This window comes from Ammodytes marinus (genome assembly GCF_949987685.1).
Source record: "Ammodytes marinus genome assembly, chromosome: 2".
NCBI lineage: Eukaryota > Metazoa > Chordata > Actinopteri > Uranoscopiformes > Ammodytidae > Ammodytes > Ammodytes marinus.
In genome coordinates this window covers 22593640-22619109 of record NC_137231.1, presented here as the reverse complement: position 1 = coordinate 22619109, position 25470 = coordinate 22593640, and the positions used below count along the sequence as shown (strand labels likewise).

General features: G+C 40.4%; 1 protein-coding gene across 1 annotated transcript in view; it reads left to right on the top strand.

Annotated features, from left to right (window-relative positions):
- The window catches only part of oxct1a (3-oxoacid CoA transferase 1a), a 53870-nt gene extending 28411 nt beyond the window's left edge, over positions 1–25459 (top strand). Inside the window, exons 8-17 of the mRNA XM_080038616.1 lie at positions 3708–3815; positions 4099–4213; positions 4419–4513; positions 5208–5256; positions 5576–5648; positions 7573–7648; positions 16141–16230; positions 17120–17200; positions 24442–24543; positions 24646–25459. Of these exons, the coding sequence (XP_079894742.1) occupies positions 3708–3815; positions 4099–4213; positions 4419–4513; positions 5208–5256; positions 5576–5648; positions 7573–7648; positions 16141–16230; positions 17120–17200; positions 24442–24543; positions 24646–24681 (825 nt within the window). The 3' untranslated portion in view covers positions 24682–25459. The remainder of the gene's footprint in view (positions 1–3707; positions 3816–4098; positions 4214–4418; positions 4514–5207; positions 5257–5575; positions 5649–7572; positions 7649–16140; positions 16231–17119; positions 17201–24441; positions 24544–24645) is intronic.
- The last annotated feature ends 11 nt before the right edge of the window (positions 25460–25470 follow it).

The window sequence follows — 25470 nt, the reverse complement described above, 5'->3', positions numbered from 1 at the left end:
GGTGCACTTCTAGTGGGGTCGGATGCATGTGTAATTTTTCTCAGTCATTTCAAATTGGTGTTAAAGTTTGGTTTTCACTTCTAAGTTGAAGTTTAGGGTCTATAGAAAAATTTGAGTCCGAGTGTCAAACACACAGATAAAAAATGGCCTCTAGGGGGCGCCGCAAAATATGTAAACTGCTACAACTTTTGATTAGATTAACCAATTTTAACATATGAGGTATGTATGGATTCAGAATTAAAAGGAGAAACAGGTATACCAAGCATTTGGTGACCAGATAAAAATAAATACACTTTTATCCCAAAATATTACATGGACACAAGCGAAATTATGCTTTTTTTGGAGATAAAGTCTGGAAATGTCCTCACAGTTGCTAAGGAATTTTACTTTTTAATGTTATTTCACAAGTCAAGACTGTGTGGTGATTAAACTGAAATTGAAATGCTCCTCACTCTTCTATTCTATGCCCTAGGAGGCGCCGCAAAATGTAGTAACAGCCATGAACTTTCTATGTATTGATTTAGGATCAGGTGTCTCAACTTTTTTCAGTCAGTCAATCAATCAATCAATCAATCAATCAATCAAGCCAACAAGCCATCATTTTATTCACAAGAAATTTTCACAAAATAACTTTATATCTGGAAGAAAGTAAATCAATAACAATAAGAAGATAAACATTAGTTTTTCTGGCATTCAAAAAATTAACAGAGGACCATAGGGCTAACATTTATTCTGAGAACTTCACTCTACAATGATAACTATAATTTACTTCTTTGAGGCAGTGAATGGATAAGTGCTCCACCATCAATGACAATGAAATCATAAAGATCTGGTGCAACTATCTCCTCACTGTCAGATATTCCTCCACTCTTAGGATTCCCCAGGATGTAAAACAACAAATCTGATTTCGTACAGGAGTTGAGGGATCCTTCGCATGACAATGCAGGTGGGTATGGAGAAGACTCGTGGCAGAAAAAATCTTCCAAATTCCCACTCCGGCTTTCCAGCACAATGAAAGCTTTCCCATAAAGCTCTGCATGACGTTTGAAGTGCTGCATCCTCAGTTTAGCTGCTGTCTTCTTGCGTGTTTTCTTCTCATGGAACAACATCAAGTTGTTTCGCTTGATCGGAGCTGTCAGTGGTGTGTCATGTGAGTCCAGCACATTCTTTTTGAAGTTGTTGTACTGCTCTTGTCCCATTGACTCAACTTTAAGGACCGATGCTGCAGCGGCTGCAGACTCGCACACCTTGTTATCTAAAGTAACCAGGTCTTTACTGCTCTCCTCAAAGGGATTCCCATTGCTGAGCAACAGCTCCATCAGGTCTTTGGTGTGACGTTGAAAACGCTGCTGTGATGCTGATCCTTCCTCGTGATGAGGACGCCATTCGGAGTCATCACTGTCATTTACAGTGGTAAACTCTTCCAGGACACGGCTGATTTCCGGGCCTGTCACAGTCCAGCGTTCCAACATGTCCGGGTTCTCTGTGAGGCCAATTATGCCACCCACTCCTTTCACCTTTTTGTTGGCTTGCTCGTGTGCTTGGTCAATCGGCATAGCTGAAAAGCGTCGATTGCTGCGAGTTACCGTCCAATGTCCCTTTTCGAACTCTGCCCGGATACTATCTGGGAGACAGTCCATGTCCTTTATAAAGACTGGAAGCCACCGGGCATAGTTATGATGGTCGAGAGCAAAGAACAGAGGAACAAGCTTCTGCAGGGTTGTGACCATGAGTTCGATCTTCCGTTCGCGATGTGCTCGTATGAACATGAAGATACTCTGTTGGTACTTGTACACAAGCAGCCAGAAAGAGAATGTTGGGCTCTCATGGGCAACTCTCTCAACGCAGTCCTCAAGGACCATCTCAGTTCCACTGTCCTCATAGGCTCGCTGTAGAAGGCTGTGGAGTACCACAACAGTAACTTGATGGGCATATCTTGTTCTCATTACATTGGATGCCCTTCAGAAATGATGTGGCTGCTGCCACTGAATTCACTAGCCCAGCTTCTTTCAGGGCTTCAGGCCATCCTGATCCACGCAGAAGATCTCCCATGGTACTCCACAAAGCCATTTCAATGTGGAGCCCACCTAACATCACCACAAACTTGTCTTCTCCGAAGATGTCAGGGAAGGTCCACTGCATTTTTTTTGCAAGGTCATACAGGGGTTGGTCCACTACCATCACAGGGACTTGTTGTGGGTTCAGGTGCTCAGTGTTTTTCTTCACCAGGTTCATTCCATGGTGAATCATTTCTGGGGTTGCTGCTTTGTCATGAAAAAGTGGCAGGAGGGCCTCAATGCTTTTTTCCGGCTGTCCAACAACATCAGATCGAGCAGCATGGAATGAAGACCACATTGTTGGAGTGCCACTTTCTAAATCAGAATTGACATTGAGGATGTCATTTACTGCCTTCATCCATGCCTCCTCATGCTGTCTCTCTGCATCAAATGAACCTCTCACCACTGGCTGCACAACTTTAACTGGAGGTTGGGTAACAAGATTCCGGCCCACAGGTGATACAGATGTATACGAATGAGGCAGGATGGGTCCTACTATGCTGCTTTCTCCTGATTTCTTTGAGTTGATTATAGGGATATTCTGAACACCAATCTTAAATCCAGTCGAGTCATTACACATAACAGCCTTTATTTACAATAACTTTAAAAATCATGTTTCATAGCAACTTTGAGGACATTTCCAGACTTTATCTCCAAAAAAAGCATAATTTCGCTTGTGTCCATGTAATATTTTGGGATAAAAGTGTATTTATTTTTATCTGGTCACCAAATGCTTGGTATACCTGTTTCTCCTTTTAATTCTGAATCCATACATACCTCATATGTTAAAATTGGTTAATCTAATCAAAAGTTGTAGCAGTTTACATATTTTGCGGCGCCCCCTAGAGGCCATTTTTCATCTGTGTGTTTGACACTCGGACTCAAATTTTTCTGTAGACCCTAAACTTCAACTTGGAAGTGAAAACCAAACTTTAACACGAATTTGAAATGACTGAGCCTTATACGACCCCACTATTCTGTCTTAGATTCACAAATATATTGTTTTATAGTTTCTTGAGGGTGAGTTTATGTTGACCTTTGGGTTTTGTTAGAACAAAGTCCTCCCAACACCAAAACACTACATTGCCTTTAATCCCAGGATCCAGCTACGCTCCCTCCCTGTGCTCTGTGTGTCAGATGATTCTCCTCAGTTTGCAGTCAGCCAAGCTGGCTTTGGGTACAAAGAAGGCTTTCACTGTGCTCATTGGAGATGCTAAAAAATATATACAACACCTTCTCCCACAAATACAGTATATATCCTCTCAACCCTGTAAAAGAGAATACATTTCTGCGAGTGAATCATGCCCGCTGTTGTCCTTAGCTCAAATTGAATTGATATGAAACAAATTGAAAAGGTCAGCTGTATTCCTTATTTTTTAAATTTATTTACTTCAGAAATTAATCAGAATTGACCAATAACCAGAAATGTTGTTAATATTTTAGAGACTAGCTTGCAGAACGTATTGTAGTGGATATCTGCTAGTCTTTATCAGTTTATTCTGTTACATTTCATAGCTGGGTAGGCAGAGGTTATTTCCTGATAGCACAAGTTCTCTCCATGCATGGGTTTCTTGTCTGAACTATAATCTAAAGGGTTGTGAGACATTGGCAGGTGAAGGGCCAAGCTCATTGCTCTATGTCCGTGTGTAGGTGGAGGAGGTGGTGGAAATTGGGACCTTTGCCGAAGAGGACATCCACATACCCAGCGTCTACGTCCACAGGGTTGTCCAGGGGGCCAACTACGAGAAAAGAATTGAGGTACAAAAACAAGGCATTTCCAAACGTGTATCGATGGAGATATTCTACATTAGAAAAAATTAAGATTCTCAAAACAGTATTAATGCTGTAAGTGTTGAGTTAAAACAACTTTTCTGACTAAGCCATTGACATTTACAGCAGGGTTTAACATTTCCATCATTGTTCCGAAACACACAAATTGTCTCTTATCCCTATGTATCATTGTACTCACTCACCCAAACAACTAGCCTCTCAAGATGCTGTCACCCTGTTACTCATAGTGTGTATCTATGTATGGTTCCAGAAACGCACAGTACAGAAAAGCGCTGACTCAAAGCCCAAACCAAAGAAGGACTCTGATATTGTTCGGGAGAGGATCATTCGCCGGGCTGCTCTGGAGTTTGAGGATGGCATGTATGGTATCCTTTGAAAAGATTACGAGCTCTGATCAGATTGACTAAATAATTTAACACTGGGCTCTAGGTTCCCTATTTCCTCAACTAAAACCTAAACTGGTGATGGCCAATAGAAACTGAAGTTACCCAAATGTTTTTTTTTATGTCTTTATCTCATTTGTCTGATTACAATTGTCGTAGTTTCCATCTTTAACAAAGAACTAATCAGCTAACCTTGGAATTGGTATCCCCATGTTGGCCAGCAACTTCATGAAACCAGACATCACTGTTAACCTCCAAAGTGAAAATGGAATTTTGGGACTGGTAAGATGACTACACAGAGTTTTTTCCCCCCCTCAGGTTTAAGTGCTTTGAATCTCAACTACACAAGCGATTAAGTCTCAACAGCAGCAGTAAACATGTTGCTGTAAACTGAATTGACATTACAGCATTCAGCAGGAAGATTAGCCATTTATTTCAGGGGTATCATTCCTAGGCCGGTGTGCTCATTTGAAATGTGCTGGATTTGTTATGTAACAAATTTTGGCAGATCAACACTTTCTCTGCCATTTTTCTATCTTATCATCATTATTTGCTGCCTGAGCCTTCAACAAAGAGTGCTGCTGATCCTGTAAGAATGACTTCCCAATCAGTTGTGTTGACAGGAGAATTTAGGCGCCTATGCTAATGCCTTATTTGTGTTTCTTTTTTTAAATTATAATTATGAGTGCCAGTTTTAAAGGGGCTCTGCTTTCCTCTCCTCTCCTCTCCTCTCCTCTCCTCTCCTCTCCTCTCCTCTCCTCTCCTCTCCTCTCCTCTCCTCTCCTCTCCTCTCCTCTCTGTACAAAAGTGTTGCTCCCTTTGTTGAACACAGAAAATCAATGTCTCATCTAATCAGAGAAATGTGATTGTGTCTGTCTCCCTTGAAAGATCATGGCTGAGGGACATGTGTGACTGCATGTGCGAATGTCCGCCCCATGTGCCCATTTTTGTTTATCTTCATTTCTCTCTGCATTAGGGCCCATATCCCACTGAAGATGCAGTTGATGCTGACCTGATTAATGCTGGTGAGGTTTATCCTAATCAAAACCTCCCAACCATAAATAAATAAAATAATGAATGAGAAGCTAAATTATGGATGAACATTGGCAAATATTTGACTTTGCATATTTTTTCCTGATTTCCAGCACTATACACAAAACATGAAATGCATGCGTCATACAATGGATTATCTGTAATGATTGTTTAAGGCTTTATTCAGATGCACATTTCACTGTAAACTGTGTTGCTTTTAATTTAAGTGTGTTATGTCTAATGCTATGATAAAATAAATCCAAAACATTTTTTTAGACAAAAACTCATATGGGTCAACTTTCTGTTCCTCAGGCAAGGAGACTGTCACTGTGCTCCCTGGGGCTGCCTATTTCTCCAGTGATGAGTCATTCGCCATGATCCGAGGGTGAGGCCATGACCCTAAAGCTTTAGAAACCACTTGCTGACAGAAAGTTTAATATGATATAGGATATACTGAACATGAAGTAACCCTTTTTAAATGTGTGCAAAAAAAGGAGAAAAAAACAGATACAGCTTTTTCTCACCATGTTTCCCCCAATTCAATTATTTTTCACCTGCACTATAAAACGTCTTAACCCTTAAGCAGGATTCAACCGCAGGCCATAGCCACGATTTGAAACACTGGATATTACACTAATAGCTACTGTCACCACCACAGCAGCTTTGCCAATATCCCCAAGGCCCCCTGGTTCTTAGTGATTGACCAGCTGCCTGAGATAGCCCACCCGCACTCCCTGCAGCATCGGTTCTGTTTGTCCACCCAGTGGAAATCCAATAGTGCTCATAAATAGCGCTGTCCAGCCAAACAGAACTATTATGTGTGTGCATGTGTGCACTGTTGTACAAAAACGCTTAAGAGTTCAGAGTGAAAGAGAAAGAATAACACAACATATTACTCCCTATCCTTGGCTTACATTAAGACTTGTACTTCTCATCACAAAACGTGTCGGCCTTTGCACAAGTTTGTTAGTGGCCTCACACCTACGCATATGTTGCCACTCACTATAGAGAAAAAATGAGGAATCGAGATAGTTGCGATTAGGGACACGCTGATCTGATGCTCAGGATCGTAATAGGTCTGTTACTGGCCAACATCTCTGGATAGGATATCGGAGGGGAAAAAAGTCAATCTGATCTGTCAGCCTAAACTATAACGGAAGTGCTTTACTAAACGTCTAATGACTAGTGGTGGGCCGATAACGGCGTTAACGTGCTGCGTTAACGCCAGACTCTTATCGGCGATAAAAAAAATATCGCCGTTAATCTCTTGCTCCTCTTATTTTAGCGCGGATGTATACCTGGCCGAATTGCACTGTAGTGCACGAGTCAGAACGAGTCCGACTTCGCACCTGTGTAGCCTACCACATCAAACGTAACGTGCTGACATGGATGCAGCTAGGAAGCCGCCGGGTTTGCTTCAGGGAAAATGTATTTTTAAGAAGCTTCCCAATGGAAACCTCGACAAGACCAAGGTTGTTTGCACCTTGTGCAATGCGGAATTGGTTTACTGTAGGAGTTCTAACAGTCTGTGCTCTCGGAAGCGGCCGGGGCATGCATGTGTGCAATGGGAGAGCTTTGTGTGGAGAGAAAAAAAAGAGGCAAGGGAAATCGCCAAAGCCAATGCATAGCCTCGACTCATTAAAGGTTGAAAATCACTGAATTACACAACATTAAGGCTATGGAAATCATTATGGAAACAATATTTTTTTTTATCAGTGATAGCTCAGCTGATCTCGTTGCTATAGAGACCACGTCCGTCCGCTTTGTTTGACAACTGACAGAGCTGCCAAGTCTCACCCTTTTGGCCGTGAGACACACTCATATCAACCAGCTCACACTCTCACACGCTAGCCTACAACTCAAATTTCTCACGCGGAGAAGTTAATCCCCAAAATAACGATTGTTTTGCGGGACTTTTATTTTGACAGTCTTATATTGAAAAGCTAACGGACATGAGTTCCGTGACATCCTCTTTCTGCACGCAAGTTAACTTGATGCATTAGGTGTGCACCTGCACAGGAGATGAGCCCCTGGTCTGATGCGCCACCTGGCTTGAGAAACACGTTCTCAAAGACTTACTTTGAGTCATTATTTAGGGAGCACACACATATTATGATTGAATTCAAATGAGCCATTTTAATCTAGATTAATCTAGATTAATTCAAAAATTAATCTAGATTAATCTAGATTAAAAAAATTAATCTATGCCCACCTCTACTAATGACATACCATAAGGGGAGATGGGTCAGTTGAATTGAGCTGAGTCTGAAGTTTGTTCTTCTTCTTTTGTGTTGTGTCATTCTCTTTAGGGGTCACATCAACCTGACCATGCTGGGTGCCATGCAGGTGTCAAAACATGGAGACCTAGCCAATTGGATGATCCCAGTAAGTTTGGTTTTGTTGGCACATGTCTATTGCCTTTTTCCAAGTTATTTTTTGTGCTCTAGCAGCACTGCACTGTCTTCAGTACTGTGGATCGACCTTAAAGTACATTAAGGGAACTAGTTATGCAACTAACAATTATCATTATGACTGATTAATCTGCAGATTATCTTCTCCACTAATCCCTTTGTTAACAAAATAATTTCTGTTAGACTAATTTGTTAATTGCTTTACCTTTCACCCGGGTTTCCTCATATTCCCAGGTTAAAATTTTAAGTTCAAAAGACCTTAAAGGTTATTGGTCATTTAGGTATAATATTTACCATTAGACAGTTTGGACTCAACTGTAATCTTGTCTACATGTAGGGTGCCCTTAAGCATTTCTAATAGAAGGAGACACGTTGGCTGAAACAGATACACAAAGGTGCAGCCACAGTTGTTTTTATTTAAGACTATATGGATATGCTCGTCAGGGGATCGAGGGTAGTTGTGGACGTTTGAGTGCTAAAGCGATAGGGCTGCCCCCTTTATAGTTGACCAGGAAGTTCATAATTTCGACCAAATTTCATTGGTCACAGAAAAAAAAAATTAGGAAAGGACATAACATTAACAATAAGGAACTGTACCTTGCCAAAATAAATCAAGACGTGTCGTGTATTAATAGCTCAACCTAGTGCTCATGTAATTTTAAAGGACAGACACAGGAAGTAGATTGCCACCCTCTGCAGCAGTCCACGTTAGTTTGGTGGCCTGTCCGACCGTAACAGGCATACGATTAGTCAACTAATGGACCTAAATGGTGGCTATAGAACAATAATGGGTGGCTTACATGTTATCATGTTATTGCTAGAGGTTTCATGAGGTCAATTGGTCTTGGGACCTCAGTAGTCCCAGCCCTCCTCAGTGATTACTAAGGTCAAGAACCCATTAAGAGCCTTTTCACAATGTGGGAGCCTCAAACAGAATACCCCCTAGAACAGCAGCTTTTATGCTTTACTCAGATGGACATAATGGGTTTATCTGTATGTATGGTATATATAAATGCATGCATTATGTAAGATACAGATACAGTATTTATGTAGTATATAAATATAGGCATTTATGTTTCTTTACATGCAAGTCATGGAAGAAAGCACTTTGCCCAAGAAAAGTAAACTGTTGTAGCATAATTTATTTTCTCTCTCCAATGGTGCCTGTTTGTCCATGGTAATTGCTGATTAACCAGTGCTTGATTAAACAAGCTTTGCTGAAATTGATGGCCTGCAATGGAGCTGTTATTCACCAACAGGGAGTTTATCTTGTGTCCATTTGTGTTGGGACAGTTTGATTAGCAAAATAATGCAGCAACAAAACACAGGCACACATAATACAGTACATATACCCCTGTCCTCACCAACGCTTCAGTCTCCTCTTTTGAAAGGACAGATAAGCATCAATGGTTTTGTCCACCTTGTGTAATCATGAAAATGATTCACTATCTAAAGATGGGTACGTAGCGTGAAATTGGTAATGTTGTACGTGGGAGTTAGGGAAGCAGTGCTCTCGGTGTGATAATGACCATCTTGAACACATTTTTAGTATGCAAGATGCAGATTAACATTTTCCATTCAAAGTCTTCCAAATGCTTTTACAATCTCTAGTCAGCCTGAAACATCTGGAAAAAACAATAGATGGAGAGAAGGGGGTAGTAGAATAAAAACTGTTGTATTTTGGATATACTGTATCTACCTCCTGGAGTTTTATAAAGCTGTCCTTACCAAGCAGGTTTCTTCCTCCCAGCAGTAGGGAATGCAGACCTTGATGTTCCCTGTCAGATTTACCACCTCAAAGATTTCTAACAGCCAGCCACACTAACTTTTCAAAACAAGAACCATATTGAACTTTTATTTACTTGGATTTTGGTTTCCCGAGTGGTGGCACTTTCGCCTTTTAAATATTAGAGGTATAAACAAATATTAAAGAAACTGAACATGTTCAAGTTTACCAAAGCAATCGAAATGTATCCGGTCAACTAGAAATTACAGCGTTGTTCCTTACAAAACATTCTCTTTGATAATCATCGACTTTAAACAGAGAAAACAAACGCTTCATCAGATATTCCCACCCCCGGAGGCACTGCAGCTTAAGTGCTGCAATAGCTGGAGCTACTTACTATTAAAATGCAGTTATTAGCTAATGTGCTCATGATAAGGCCTGATGGCAGCTTTAATGAAGGAGCTGCTCAAGAGTGTGAGTCTCTTAGCATTTTACTTGTAGCTGAGAGGTTACCACTCAGCAACTGCAACTTCAGCAGGTTGATTCCAGCCGGTGACCGTTGTTGCTGCAGCTCATTCCACACTCTCTCTGCCCATATTTCCTGTCTCTATCTCAGCCTTTTAATTGTCCCTTAAAGCCAAATATGCCCCGAAAATATCGTTAAAAAAACAAGTAACTTCACTCGCTCTCCTCCTTTCACACCAAAAAGAACCATGAGCCAGTTCCGGGCTGGTGCTGGTGTCAGTTCAAAACTGGTTACAGCCTTATCCCAGTTATGAACCGGTTGGTTTCACAACGACCAGAGCCAGCCATGGAGCCGGCAAGAGAGCAACGTCATGACGTCACTGTAAACGTGTGTGTACGTCGCCCGACACCGCTGCTCTTGTGGCTAACGCTAAAACTACCGCTAGCTTTAAGCACAACAACAGCGGCGAATACATCTTATTTTTACACCTTTAGGCTCTCACTTTGTGTGTGTGTGTGTCTCCGTTTGTCGCGCTGCTCGGCTCAGTGGGCTCTGTGTTTATATGTCCATGCTGTGAAGGTGCTGCCTGCTTCAGCGTTTACTTTCATGTTACTTCAAAATAAAAGCCAACTCACGTTTGTCCAATGAAATGCTAATGTGAAGCCAGTGAAATGCTTTTAATGTGAAGCCGCAGCCTTAATGCTCTATTTGTTTAACAGTAACTTAACTGCTGTGCGGTGATCTAAAGATAGTGTTTTATAGAAAGCCGTGTCTCTGGCATTACCGATGGTGACACAAGTTTATTTTGCTAAAAAAAACGGCACATTGTCCTGCACAAACGTAGTTTTTGTCCCACATCTGGTGAATTGGGATCTGGTCACCCTACTTTGCAAACAGGACCCATACAGCGTATTTTCGCCGGTCAATTTGATCGCTACGTTCGGTACTTATGTTAAGTTTACGTCTCGTAGTAGCGGTGTTTTTAAATATGGCGGGCATGAGGTTTGAGTTGGTCTGGTTGGTCAGGATAATCCCTCCCCCGGCCGCTGGCGCAAGCAGTTCTTAATTCAAACCCTGCTCAATCCTGGGGTTTGAGTTGAACCGGTTTTTACAGGCCGGAGCCGGTTCTCTGGCGTTGTGAAACCAAAACACTGGCTCTAGCTCCGAACTAGCCCGGAACCGGCTCCGATTTTGCTGCGGTGTGAAAGGCCTAGTGTATCAGAAATTATTAACATTAAGGTCTACATGGTTGCAAGCTTATCAATTAAATATGTACTATTCAGTATTTGTAAATCTACAAACCTTTCCATTTTTTGTTTGTGCCCAGTTTAAAAAAAAAATATATGTTGTTCCCCATGTAGCCTATGTAACTTGAGTGGGGTTCCACTGGTCACTTTTGCAGCCTTTTTAACCTTGTGTTTCCAGTGCTAATAGGTGTAAAACTATACCTAATTTGACTTTATTAACTTAAATGAGCTTTAAAATAAACCACAAAAAAGCTTGAAAACCATCTCTAGGATTATAATTATAAAACTTAACAATGCACATGTTTTCATTTATGTGTCTGCTTTTCTGGTTAAAATGTCAAGTTTAAATCAATCTAAAGATCATTTGTCACGGTTGTAATTGCTTGTGATAGATGACACTGCATTAACCAGTAATACACTGTAAGTTATGTTTTCCAGTAACTATGATGTCTATAGTCTGCCTGTCAGTCTCGTCTCTCCCTCTGATTCTTGTCATTAGTTGTCCGGGTAACGGAGGCTTGTGGCGGTCCGCCGCTATGTTATTAAATAGAGAGCCATTTGTATCAGACAGTGGAGACTGTCAGAGATGTTGTGGGGGAGAGAAAGGAAGCCAGTTGGTAAGTGGGAACTCTTGGATTGTAAAGGGGGTCATTTTTTGTGGCGTTTTGTGCCGCCGACTGGAAAGCGCTCGACAAACAAACGCTTGCTCAACAAATGAGGCAATCGTATGTTGTCGTCATGGCAACATAGAATAATGCCATCATGTAAGAAAAATGCAGCTCTTGTCAGATGTCAGAGTATTCTTCCCAGGATGCTTCACTTGTGCATTGGTTCCACAGCGGCATATTTAGCCACATCAAACCCACTGTATGCCTTAGGAGCATTTGGCTTCTGAACTAATCCTTTAGACTTGAAATGGATGAAAAGGCAACATCATTTCAGTTTTGTTCGCTCTCAGGAAGGAGGCCTTATACACTTAAGTGAGCAGAAGTTGCTACGGAAAAAATTTCAGAATTCAATTTATTGCCCTTGTTGCCTTCTTTTCCTTTACAGATAGACCAACAGTGATGTATTTGCAAGATATCACTTAATGAAAGCATTTTACTGCAGTCTTAATGCTTGCTCTTATAAAATGCCATGCATGCCTTATATAAGTAGTCATTGTTGTTGGTGGCTCACTTAGAGAGCCTTGACGGTTTAGTGGGGCCCACTGTGTCATTGTCTCTCAAATGTTATGATGTGTATGTCTCAACAGACAATTATAGAATGTTTGTGTTATCTGGGTTCTGCACTACCGATACTGAGAAACAGATATTCCGTCGATAATATCTGCTCTTAAGCCTATCTAATAAGCTTAGGGGTGCGCTAATGTATGTTTGCCTCTGGCCAGGATTAATTTCAAGGACATATTTTAAGAAGCCATACAAATGTAAAATGGGTTTTGCTATTCGGATCTGTGGGAACTAGGTTTTCTCATTACTGGTTCTAATTTTAAGCAGTGAAGTAAATAACTACACAATTAACCATTAGGTGCCTTTGGACACTTAATGCTGAGTGTATTTTGCTCCTTTTGAATAGAATGAGGTATTCTTTAATGTATAATGCAACAGTACAGCACTATATTTGAGAGATATTTCATGTACTTTCATGTCTGTTTGTGTTCCTGTTAATGAAATGTGTCCAAAGTCACTCTCGTAGGTGTCCTTGTTCCCTCATGGTACTAAGATTACAGCAGGCAAACACAAACAGAGTGATTAGGAAGTTGAAAACCTGTGGGGCGTCGGTCAAACCAGCAAGGCTAATGTCATCACAGCTGTGTTAATTAAATGAGTTAATTACCTTAGCTGTTGTTGACGATTAGGCAGAGGATATTTATTCCCGTGGATATTGTTCTGACAACATATTTGTTCTGTTTAGAGTCGTTTTGCTGGTTGTTCTGGTTTAAAGCCAAATGCAATGGAAACCTCTATATTCAACACTATCCATGGAACTATCAGTTTGGCCAATTCGCTTTCTCTTTTTCTGGGCTGACTCCAATATTATGAGCCAAGTGATTATGAAAGGTCCAATTTTTGGCTTTGGTTTATAGTTGTGTAGCAAACAAGTCTGACAGCCAACCACAAAGTAACACTTGAACAGACTGAAAATAAATAACTTTCGGGAGGAGGATGTTATAGGTTATTAGCTAAATATATGGCACCATTTCATACATTTAGGGTCATACACTTTTTGCAGATCATGATAAGTGTGATCTTTGACGCATGAAACAGCTTAGATCAAAGCAGGCTCAGATAACCACATGCAAAGCTGCAAATCGGAAGCAAGCAAATGCCAATTCTCCCTGCAATTTAGCTCATTGACATTACTCAGTGAGCAACAGAGCCCGTACCTGTCCAAAAGCCTTCACAGTAATGTTATGTTATCTTGGATATCTTAATAAAAAAGGTCATATGCATTAGGGAGACATTTGACCACACACACACACTATCGGGAACAAGCTGTATTGTTATTCCTGTAGGCTTGGCTGCTACCACGGCAATGCAACACAGGCACTGCGGATGCATAATTTAATTTCCTAGCCAACAGTCGTTCAAAGATGAATGGCCCATACCAATTCCTGTTACTTGATGCCTACATTTTCAGTTGCCAGTAACATACGACTACATAATTGTATAGAAAAGTTGCTTTCAGTTGAGGTTACCTTTCCTACACAGTCATTTACTCTTTTATGGATTATAGACAGACTAGAAATGTTACACTGTTCAATAATAAACAAATAGAAAAACAATGCCCTCTTTGATGAATAGCAACCACTTTCTGCGTGGAATACAATGAGGGAGCTGTACATCAGGTCAGACAGTGTTATCCCCCTAGGGCCTCTGCACACATGGCCTGCACCTAGTCCTTTGACTGCCAGAAAGTGCATTAACATTGATCAAATGAAAAGGGACAAGGTTTCCTTTTTGTCGGACATTTTCCAGTCATTCTTTGTGCGTTGAATAAAAAACCCTGAAAGAAAAAAATAGGTAAAGAGATTGTGTTTGTAGGTGGAAAGTCAAAATGGGTACTACTTTGATAACATAGATTTGGGCGATTTGATTTGAGGATGTTATGTGGGCTCTTTGATATTTCAAATGTTTTTTCTGTGGTAGAAAAATCTGAAAATGTGTGCAGTCTCCACCATTTCCATAGTCTAAGCATTTACCTCCCCCACCCTGCCTCCCCTCCCTGTTGATATCTACTCCACCGAGCTGTCCTTCCCACAGGCAGACAGTATCCTTGTGATGCACCACACTCGGCGTATTCATATGGTCTGGTTATCGAGCAGAGAGCAAAGCAGGCTCTCCACATGATTGATGAGCAAATGGGATTTTAATTGAGTTACTCAGCCGTCACCCTGTGGCCATATCTGCATGTCGGCGTCCTTATTTAGAAACATTCTTTATTGGGAATAGAAGATGAACATTTGCTGGCCGTTCTGTTGCTTTGATGATCTTTCAAATATATTATTTCTTTGAAAGTTCTTTAAAAAAAGTATGTGATTTTATTTAAAAAAAATGTAAGAAATAGTTTATTTATTAACTCAAATAATTGAGACTAGACACAGCTTTAGTGCGCATGCTAGGGTACCTACAGTAAATAGTAGTATTCCGTCTGTAGTTGAAATATAAAGTATTATCTAATTTAAAAATAAAGAAGTTGTATGCATTGCTGCTCGCTCTCTGCTCCTGTCAATCGTCTTTGCAATTGTCACTCTTTTTTTCTGCCTAAAAGAGATATTTTGATTGTTGGGACTGTGATCGACAAAATAAACTGTTGGCTAAGATCACAGTTGCATAAGTACAATGTAACTGTTGTGTGCTATCAACAAATGACAGATTTTAAACATACTGCTTTTAGATAGGTAAATCTCACTTCACTTCACTCACTCGCCTTGATTCCTAGATGTACATATAGCTTTGGTTTAATTTGCCCTGGTTTTTGAGATAGCTATATATTTTCACATAATTTCCAGCACCGCAATACAACAGTGGAAAATGCAATTATGCTTAAGGTTTACTAAGGTAAAGCTTTACTGTTTTGCATGTGCATGGGCCACACTGCCAATTATCTTCATTGGAGTTGCTATCTACCAGACTGCTTCTATTCGAGAAATGGTTCCTATTAAAAGTTGTGTTGAGTTTTGCAATGCCGTTGATTAGCATAATGGACATATTTGCCTTCACTCCCACTTCCAAATACATGGCTTGGATTTGTTTGGAACCCGTGTGCTCCATTTTGCCTTTCACTCTTCTAAGCTGTGCCAATGGCCTCCCTTTATCAATTATTATAAAAAGTAACATCCTGTATGAAATCACAGAGAATTATCAAAATCTTTTTAAAAAATAGCACAAAGGTTGAAAAGAAAACTGCATCTATTAAGATGTTTTCTTTTTTAAAGTTGCTGGGCATTTACTGGCTGGCACATTCTTCTTTAATGGACAAACTTTTTCGGTATTGCCACTGTCTACCTCCATATTTTATTAATGCTAAAGAGCCATTCCAATTTCCTCCGCCTGTTCTCTGTCTTTGTTGGGTCTGCAGTGTTTCAGGGATACAAAAAGGCTTTATTGGAAGACTTGTTCACCTCTAGGGGAATGTTCAAGGCCATAGTTAATGGCGGTTTTGGAGTGGATTCTGTTATATAGTAAAGTGTGCCTGCCCTTTTATCCACACAATAAATGGGATAATTGGGGTGCTCCGGTGGCGTAGTGGATTGAGCGCGTACCATATTGGCTCCGGCCTTCGTTGCAAAGGTCGCGGGTTAAAGTCCGACCCGTGGACCTTTACTGCAGGTCATCCCCTCTCTCTCTCTCTCTCTCTCTCTCTCTCTCTCTCTCTCTCTCTCTCTCTCTCTCTCTGTCTCCCCATTTCAACTCTGTACTATCTAATAAAATTAAAAAAAGCTTGAAAAGGCCAAAAAATTATCTTAAAAAAAATAAATGGGATAATTGAAACCTCAATCTATTTTTATCTTCCATTCCTAGGGTAAGATGGTGAAGGGGATGGGAGGAGCCATGGACCTGGTGGCGAGCGCTGGAACGAAGGTGGTGGTCACCATGGAGCACTCAGCTAAGGTCTGTAATACACAATGATTACGTGTGTGTTTGTCTGAGAGTGTTATTTTATCATGCTTGGTCTAACCCAGCAAAACCGTGCCAAAAGACCCAGCAAAACCGTGCCAAAAGAATCTCTCTGGAGGAAACCATGTTGAATTAAATTGGCTTCCAACGATAATGAGTGCGAGTGTTATGACTGATTAGGGATAATTATGTCAATGGCTTGCTTAATGCGTCTTCACCAGAAAGCGCCAGCTCATTCTGATGAGATTCTGCTCACAAATCATCTCTTGTTGGTTCGTCTTGGGTTAATTTCAATACAACTTTGAACCGGGCCTATGGGCTACAGCTGAGTTACACTGGTGCTGCAGCCAGAGAAGAACAACATCACGGGTCTTCTGACATTAGCAGAAGGGCAATCCAACTGTATTGGTTTACTCTTCGGAGAGTCCACAACACATATGATGCAAGGGCACGGTAACATTCTGCATTCGTAAAAAAAAAAAGCATGCTGTTTCTTGTTAATCGGGGCCTGTCTGGCGCCCAGCTATTGTCCAGATGGTGCAGCAGGTGAGCGTACATTTACGGCCCTGAAGCCTGTTTTCAATAATGATGGGGATGAGTGGTGGGGGGTGACGTATGATGTGTGCTTCTCAGAGGAATTTGGATAAGTGCTATACATGATTGGTGGGCAAACTGATACACACCCACGTGGAATATGTTCTGTATATCCTTTAGGGATAGGATGAGTGTAGATAACCAGCTGCGCCCCCTGGATATATTAAAATGTAAACTGCAGCCCTGAAAGTCATAACACACTGTTAGAGGTTACTGAGAGGCTTCACTGGGTGAATGACCTCTTGTAAGAATCTTTCTTTTTATCTACCAACCTTTTTTTTTCTCTCAGGGAGGAAAACACAAGATATTGGAGAAATGCAGCCTACCTTTGACAGGGAAGCAGTGTGTGGACCGGATAATCACAGAAAAGGTATGTTTAACTATTTTGTTGAATACATTCACTTAATGGTATAAACTGTAAGAAGCGGATGGATGGACATATGCATGAATGGATCATCCATTAGTCATAAAGCTATAGGCTGCAGTGCTTACTCATATGTGCTATACTATAGTTGGACCCAATGAGTAAAAAATGGCAGCACAGTCCTCCTGGCCTGTGAGTGACCTGGATGTAATCCGGGCATTGGGGATTTTGTTATGCATGCATGTACGGTATTTTTATCATTTTGACCCGGACATTTTTTTCCGGGAGGGATTGTGCATTTGAGGCACCTGTTTCCATGGTGAATCATGTTATCAGCGATACATTGACGATGGCTTTTACGCACACGCTCCACCCAGAGTGAACACGCTCAGAGTTGATTGACCCAATGCTGATCCACTGTTCTGAAACCGAAAACCCAGAGTTGCTCATCAACCCGATTAAACTCAGAGTATGTAAAACCAGCTACCTGAAACAGGCCTCTGGGAAGGAAATTAACTGCAGAACGGCTTAATGAGAATATATTTACATCATGATTAAAAACTAAGAAGGAATCTGTACAATACCACGGGTCTCCTATACTCCTGAGTCCTGCCTACTGTGTGTACAGGCTCAACCATTAATGACCTTAAGCTACAGTTGTGTGTCATACTGTCTGTGTATTCAGTGAATTATTGTTTAACAAGAACCTTGCCTTAAAGATTTGAGAACTATACTACTGATCAGATAAATGATCAAGCAAATGTAAAATCATCAGGAAATGATAAAAACATCCCGATGGCGATTTCTATGGAGTGATTTTGCTTTAAACTGTACAGGGTTGCGTTGTGGCAGTGACACTCTTTCTTCAGTCGGAGCTGCAGCGTAAAGTGAAAACAAACTCAGGGTAGGTCTAACCACCTCCCGAGCAGGTTAGACCCACAGCGTATGTTGCCGCAGTAACTGACTCTCAGTTGCGCTGAACCTGCTTCTTGAAACGGAAAACCGAGAGTTTCCACTAACTCAGAGCGAACAAACTCTGGGTTGCCTCAAAACCAGCTACCTGAAACAGGCCTCTGGTGTCAAGTCACATTTAGCTAATCCTCGTTGTGATAGATTGATCGACCACCTTCAATTAGCTTTGGCCAAAACTGCAAGTCAGCATTCCTTCCTTCCAGTTCATACCTTAGTTTCGTTAACATTTATTTTAAAATCTTGATAACATTTTTTTTCGGTTGCTGAGGGCTGGATGTTCACTCCGCAAAGTATAAGAATTCCCCACATTCCTTTCAGGAGTTGATTGACTAAAACCAAAATGTAATACAGTTCTCTCACTTGTTGCGAGGCACACAAAACAACGAAAAAAAAAAAAAACATTGCATCTTTATCTCTCAATTACATCTCGCTCACACACAAAACCAATCACACTGCAGCTGAAAGATTGGTATTTTGTAATAGAGTGACATGGGAACATGGAAATAAAATGTATTCAATTAACATTAATTCAATCAGTTGATTTCTGTTAGGAGGCTGCTTATTGATTCTGCTATGTTTTTCTTTCACCCCTTTTTACTTCCATGGTTAGGGTTGGGTTTCCCTTTGACTATGTAATTTGTTGATACTCCCATCCCCGCCTCAGGGCATGGCTTGTAATGTTGTTGATGCTTGTACGATGACCGTAGGCGTAGCCAATCATGCAGATGTATGTCAATTGGACTATCTGTGTGGAAGTTTCAGGGAGGAGGTCATGTTGGTAAAGCCCAGAAGCTGTAAGAGATTGACCCTATAGGTTCTGGATAGTATGGGGTAACCTTGGTTGCTTCTCATTATTGTATGAGAGTTTGGGACAATGCCTATGGTTTAGCAGGCGGGGATTTAGGCTTTACATTTTTTTCAAGTTGGGTGTATTCCGGTTTGAATCTTACTGCTCAAGCTTCCTTGGGAGGCTTATGGAGCTTAGCCTGAAAGCAAATCTCCATCATCTTCTGTTTCTGTTCTGTTTTTTGAATTTCATCAGCTCCTCACATTATGATGGAAGAATGTGAAAGCATTCTGTACCTTGTTTTACAAAAATGTGTTGTTGTACTTCGTAGTGCATGTCTGGAGTGGCCCAACATTCCAACAACAAGTAAAGCATATAGTGTAGTGTTGCATACTAATGGTCCTTTAGGATGGTCTGGGGGGGAAGGAGCAGGTAGTAAGCAAAAGTATAAGGTAAGGAAAAAATTAAGACAGAAGGCAGTTACAGAGAATGGAGGAAGGTATAAGTGCTGATTGGAGGAAGAAGAAAAAAGATCTGGGGGAGGTATGAAAGGAAATGGGTCCAGAGAGAGGTTCCAATAGTTAGCAGAGCTTGGAGCTGAAACTGTCTTTATGTCATCATGTACTCTGGTCAATTCCATTTAACCCTCTGGTGGTTACAGCCTTTAGAACTGCCTCATTGAAAACATGACCTGTCAAGGGCAAAGCTAGACAGTGCGGCAATGGCTTTTCTTGTTCCTTTTTTTCCCCTCCCCGTCTGTACTCTCCTGCTGGTCTGGCTTTTGTTGTGTTTGCGCAACATTGCACAGCCAGCAGACTTCTGTCAATATTTATAAAGGTTAAAGCTCTTTCAACTGACTTGCTAACACTGGTACTGCCTCCTCGTCTCAACCTTCCATATTTCATATCCTGCTGATTTCTCTCCCTCCCAAGCCTTTAGCACTATCTCTTGTCTTATTACAGCCACTGTTCTTTGGAAGGACTTTAATTCTTACATTTGATCATTTGAGACCTCCTTTCTCATTTCCCTAAATCAACACATATGTTCTACTTATCATTCTATTCTATTGTCCTCTTCACTTTTCTTACCTCCACACATCCCTTCTCTACTTTATTATTTTGAAACTGTTGTTGAACTGTGAATACATTAGAATTTTTTTTTTCTCAGACCATTTGGCATTCCATCCTTCCTCACCAAACATTATTGTACTCGTAACATCTGATAGCAATCTCCCTTAGCCAATGTCAGTCTTTCTTTGTAGTTTGTACAGGCATAACTGAGTTTTAAAAAATTGCTGACATATTGGCAGCTTGTCAGCCTCTCACATATTGCCCAAACACTTATTCTTTGCAGCAATGTTAAGAAGCAAACTTTTTGTCCCCGCCAGCTCTTGCTGTCATTACACCAAACTCCGCAACAATGGTGAAGTCATGTTGACAGGTTTTCCTGTTTTTGTTGCCAAACAGCACACATATAATCTAGTGATTTGATCAGGGTCGTCCGTGCTGCAGCTCAATAATCACTGTCCGCTTCATTAGCTTTTAGCTTGCAGGACTGTCAATTAAATTCAGATTATTGTGAAGAAATGTTGGTGTCAGCAGGCTACAGAAAGGAAAGCTTGGTCAATGAAAACACCCGTTTGGCATCTTAAGCTTTTTTGAAAGTCAAAAGAGGATTGGGAAGAAAATAGAAAGAAGCAAGGTGTTATTATACTGTATAAAGAAATGGGGAAAACAGCAAACATTAAGAGAGCTGAAAATGCATTGTTTGGAGGAACATTTATCCCTGTGACATTTTGAAACAGATGGAAAAAAACACCACTGGTTAGTTGGCTCAAACAACCCTCTAGACTCTGGTATTAAATGTACATGTCATGCAATTGATTAGTCAGGGTTGGTCAATAAATAGTATGCACACAATGATTTACCCTCATAGGGCCCCTTCAGTACCTTGCTGCTACTGTGAACCATCAACTATGTGCACACACATGCGTATGACAGGGAGAACTGAGAGCATATCTGCATACTCAGTCAGCTAGTGAAATTATAGAAATAATATACCTTAGGATTTTACTCATTACTCATTATACATTGCACCAGATTCGCTACTTAAGTTATAATACATGCAATGATTGCAGGTACTGTACAAATTTAAAATATTATCACATTTGGTCAAATTCTCAAAAAGGTAGATGAAATATGGGGAAAGAACAAGCTTCAAAATTGCCTTTAAAATTCAACATCAGACACACAATGGATGGGCTTCGGGAGAGGAAATTGTATCCCGTTATATTGTCTGTGTAATTCAACTTGTCTTTGTCAGGTTTATCAGGTCCTTGTGGTATAATTTAACCAGTGGTACATCTGAAAGAATAACTGTCGGCTCTGCTCTTTGACAATAATAAAGAGACAAACAATTACCTGTGATCGTTGTTTAACATCGATCAATAAAAGTTGGTAACAATTTCCCCCTCTTCATTTGCCAACCACACCACATTAGGGGTGGGAATCTCTTGGCACCTCACGATTCGATTCGATTCGGATTCAGAGGTCAGCGATTCGATTCAAAATCGATTTTCAATGTATCTCTATGCAAAACATTTTTTATGTACATACCCAAGTGTGAATTTCAAAAATATATTTATATGCACATCTGAGTTTGCTACTTGGAGTTTGCTAATCACTTCCTACTTTTGTGATGATCATTAAAGACAATCAACAGATGAATTGCCTTATCTAATATTGTATTAAGAGAAAAGCTTTTCTTGTCACAAATATGACTTTCTATGAACAGTGCAATAATCAATGCAGCTTGCATTTCAACACAATATGGAAGTATGTAAAAACTAAACCGATTAAGTTTTATTTTATTTCTAATCTCGTAAATCATGTTTCTATAGGATTTCTATTCTATTATCTATTATTTTCTATGTCATTTCAACACATTGTACAAAAAGTATGGCTTGGAATTCAGCTCTCATACAAAAACGTAAACAGAGATAAAGCCGGTGCAGGTCATGGGTTTGCTGCTCTCAGCCCTTTTGAAGCCATTTTGGAAACAACTCGCACATGTGTGGTGTGCATGCGCAATGGCGCAGGAAGTATTAGTATTTACAAAAAAAATAAAAAAAATAAAAAATCGATTATTAACTTTTCTGAATGGATTCAGAATCGTCCGAGAGAGAATCGATATTAATCGGAAAATCGATTTGGAGGAAACTCCACAGCTGTAGAAAATGATGGTATATAAACCTTGGTGCAAACGTTGCCTTTAATAAGCCTGATAATGATTATCCTAATTTATACTCCACCATGTGTCATCCTTACATGATTAAAACCTCTGCTCCTATGTGTCTACTGAATGAGAACAGAAATGGTGGCCTTGCTTTCTAACCTGAAAAAAAGCCTTCTTTTCCCCTCAACACAGACACACGCAAAGCTGCTCTCATACAAACGTAGCCTTCTGCTTCATTCGCTATGGCCAGGAGGGATGGTTATTCAAGTCTTGTCTTAAACAGTGTGTTGCTGTGATTTGAAACCCCGGGGTGGTAGGTAACTGCTGCCTAAGGCAGTGTGTCTGCTGCCTCTCTACAATGTGAGGCCATTTCATACAATATGTCGCCATTTCTTTTCTCTTAACCACAGCTCCCCTGTTCACAAGCTTTCTCGCTGTATGCATTGTCATTGAAATGATGGACTGTGATATGTTGTCTTGTTCATCATATGTGCAATGACTAAATCGCCTCATTTCCATGGCCCCTGGGGCTTGAGTTGCTGCTGGGAAAAAGGTCAATATACAAAGTCTCTCTATTTTCTTCTTTCAACAGTTATTTGGAGACTTATTTAAGCATATAATATTTGAAATTCACAAATAAAGGAGTACGACTCCTGAATTATTTAATCATCATAATGGGACCAGAAAAGTGTTACCTGTGACATTTTCCTTAACGACTACAGTGCAAATTAGAGCACTTATAATTCACGAAACCGAATTGAAATTATTAAATTATCCTACTGTTAGTCTGAACACATCTGCTCATTGTAATAGCTCTTATGCACTGACAGGACACCGGGCACACATTTGAATTATATTTGTGAGAGGGTAACATTTTCTTTTTTATTTCTCCCATCTATTATATTCCCATTTGCCTTTGAATATAATAAAGTGTGGGCTTAATGATGGTGGCTTTCATTTATGACATTCTGCCCACTTCTCACCAGACAACAGTTAATGACTAACTTGCATTAGGCTGGTTAATGATGGTGGTGACTGTGAAGCAAGGGGATTCGACAGTTTCACAGCTGTCAGTTGTTGTTTTGTTTGGTATTAAAGTGAGGAAACGGGACACTGGGTCAGCTGTTGCTTTAAAATGTACTTATCCAGGCAAAATGCTGTCATGGTCTCGTAACAGGTGATGTCAAACTGGGAACTTGCATTGACACTACATTGCACCTACCATATCTGCCCAGTGTTGTTGCAGCTGTAAGGCACTTTTTTTTGACAAATCTTTAATTAACCTTAATCCCTTGTGACGTGTGTCAGGAATAGAGATGCATGTCATTGTCAATGTTATCCATAGACCCTTACTCCCTGTGACAATCCATCTGCCTTGCTATATTGGAGTGAGATATTCGCCTCCTGCCCTGTCACTGTCGGTGTGTGGTCCTAATGAGCTGGTAGTCCTGACGGTCTCTGCCTCGATGTGACTGTGGCTTTGCCTGTCAGTCCATGCTGAGAGAAGCAACAGGGAAGCAGCTCTGTGCATGGCCTGTCTTCATGAAGTATGTTTTTGCCTAAAAAGGTACAATGGTATCACTCCTGATTCGGTTTTAAAGGGTTATTGTGTTAGCTGTACTAAATGCATGCCTACCTTACTTGTCATGTCAACGCTGTGTTTACAAGCAGCAGACAGTGATCTGCTGATATTAGATTTGATTTGAAACACCAACTTTGAAAAATATCCCTGGCAATCTTAAACTAGGTATTATCCAACGTATTGATGGAGAAAGGACAAATTGTAGCAAGTACTTGAGCATTTCAAAAATAAACTTCAGAAAAAAGACAAAAGTAAAGGTTTTTCTGCTATTTTATCTCTACCATCCTCCTTCATTGATTTTATTTTATTTTTTATCTTCCAACTGTTGAAAACCGGCAGCCTTGCATGGATGTGTCACCAATAAGTGCAGCTATTTTGCCATCTATGGATGACACTTAAGTGGTACTCTACCCAGCGCCTGTTACGCTGATGTTTCATTGGCAGGGGGTCGTCATCTCTTTTAGGTCACTTTGATTAGCGAGGCCTCCACATCCTTGTCTGTGACCTCAGGTAGCACACATCATAGGGTTTGAACACATCTACTAAGTAAAATGCTCATTCTCACAATTTTGTCTTTGTGTCTCATCACCCACGCCGTTCTCTCTCTCTCTAACCGTCTCATCCTTTCTTTCTTTCTTTCCCTCCCTCTTTTTCTGTCCTGCTTCTGTTCAGGCTGTGTTTGATGTGGATAAGACAAAAGGCCTGATTCTAATAGAAGTGTGGGAGGGGCTCACTCCTGAGGATATCAAGGCATGCACTGGCACAGATTTTGAGGTAAGTAAACCGCTTGGCTGGCTACCCAGCACTGTATTTCATGTGCTTACTTCAAGCATCATAACCATTTGTCATTTGTAATGCCTGCCTGATGTATTTTAGGTGTCTCCTAACCTGAGGACCATGCAGCAAATCTAGAGGAGCCTCGCAGTGGATCTAAAAAGGACTCATTTCATTTCTCGCTGGTAAACACCCGGTGATTTAGCAGCCTGACACGGGTCAAATAATAAGCCTATGAAACACAAACGCTTGGGTTCAGCTTGCAAATATCAGATGGATTTAGTCCTCAGCAGTATTAACCGAATGGGACAGGAGCCATCATGCACTGTTTTGTTATCTGATATGGAACATTACACTGTTGCCTATAACACCCTTAAATTATTAATTTGTACTTATCTTTGTACAGTTTTAACCAAATAATCCATCTGAAAATGACATTAATAATTCATTAATAGAGAATACGTCGAATATATGGTCTGAGTAAAATGTGAATTTACTAGTACTACGAGCTAAACAATTGTTTCAACGTGAAACATATTTACTGTAGATAAATTAATTACTGTATAGGAGGATAAAGGGAACTCAAATGTAATGAATTTAGACAACAATGGTGTGCTGAAGGTCAGGTGATTCTCCATTCAGCACAGGTTGAAAATGTATGTAGATTTTAAACTTGTAACAAAGAAAGGTCAAAAACTGTAAGATATCTTTAATGTTTTTTTTTCTCCATTCGGGAAAATAAGGGGAAATGTAAAAAAATATATGTCTGACTGAAACATGTTTGTAATAATGACTGCTCCCACAATGTCCAACTGTTTCTGGGCAGATATTTCAGATAGAAAAGCCTTAAGATTGTTTTACTCAAACATACAGTATGCTGTCCCGTTGCATTTGTACATTAAATAAAATACAACCTTGAGTGGAACA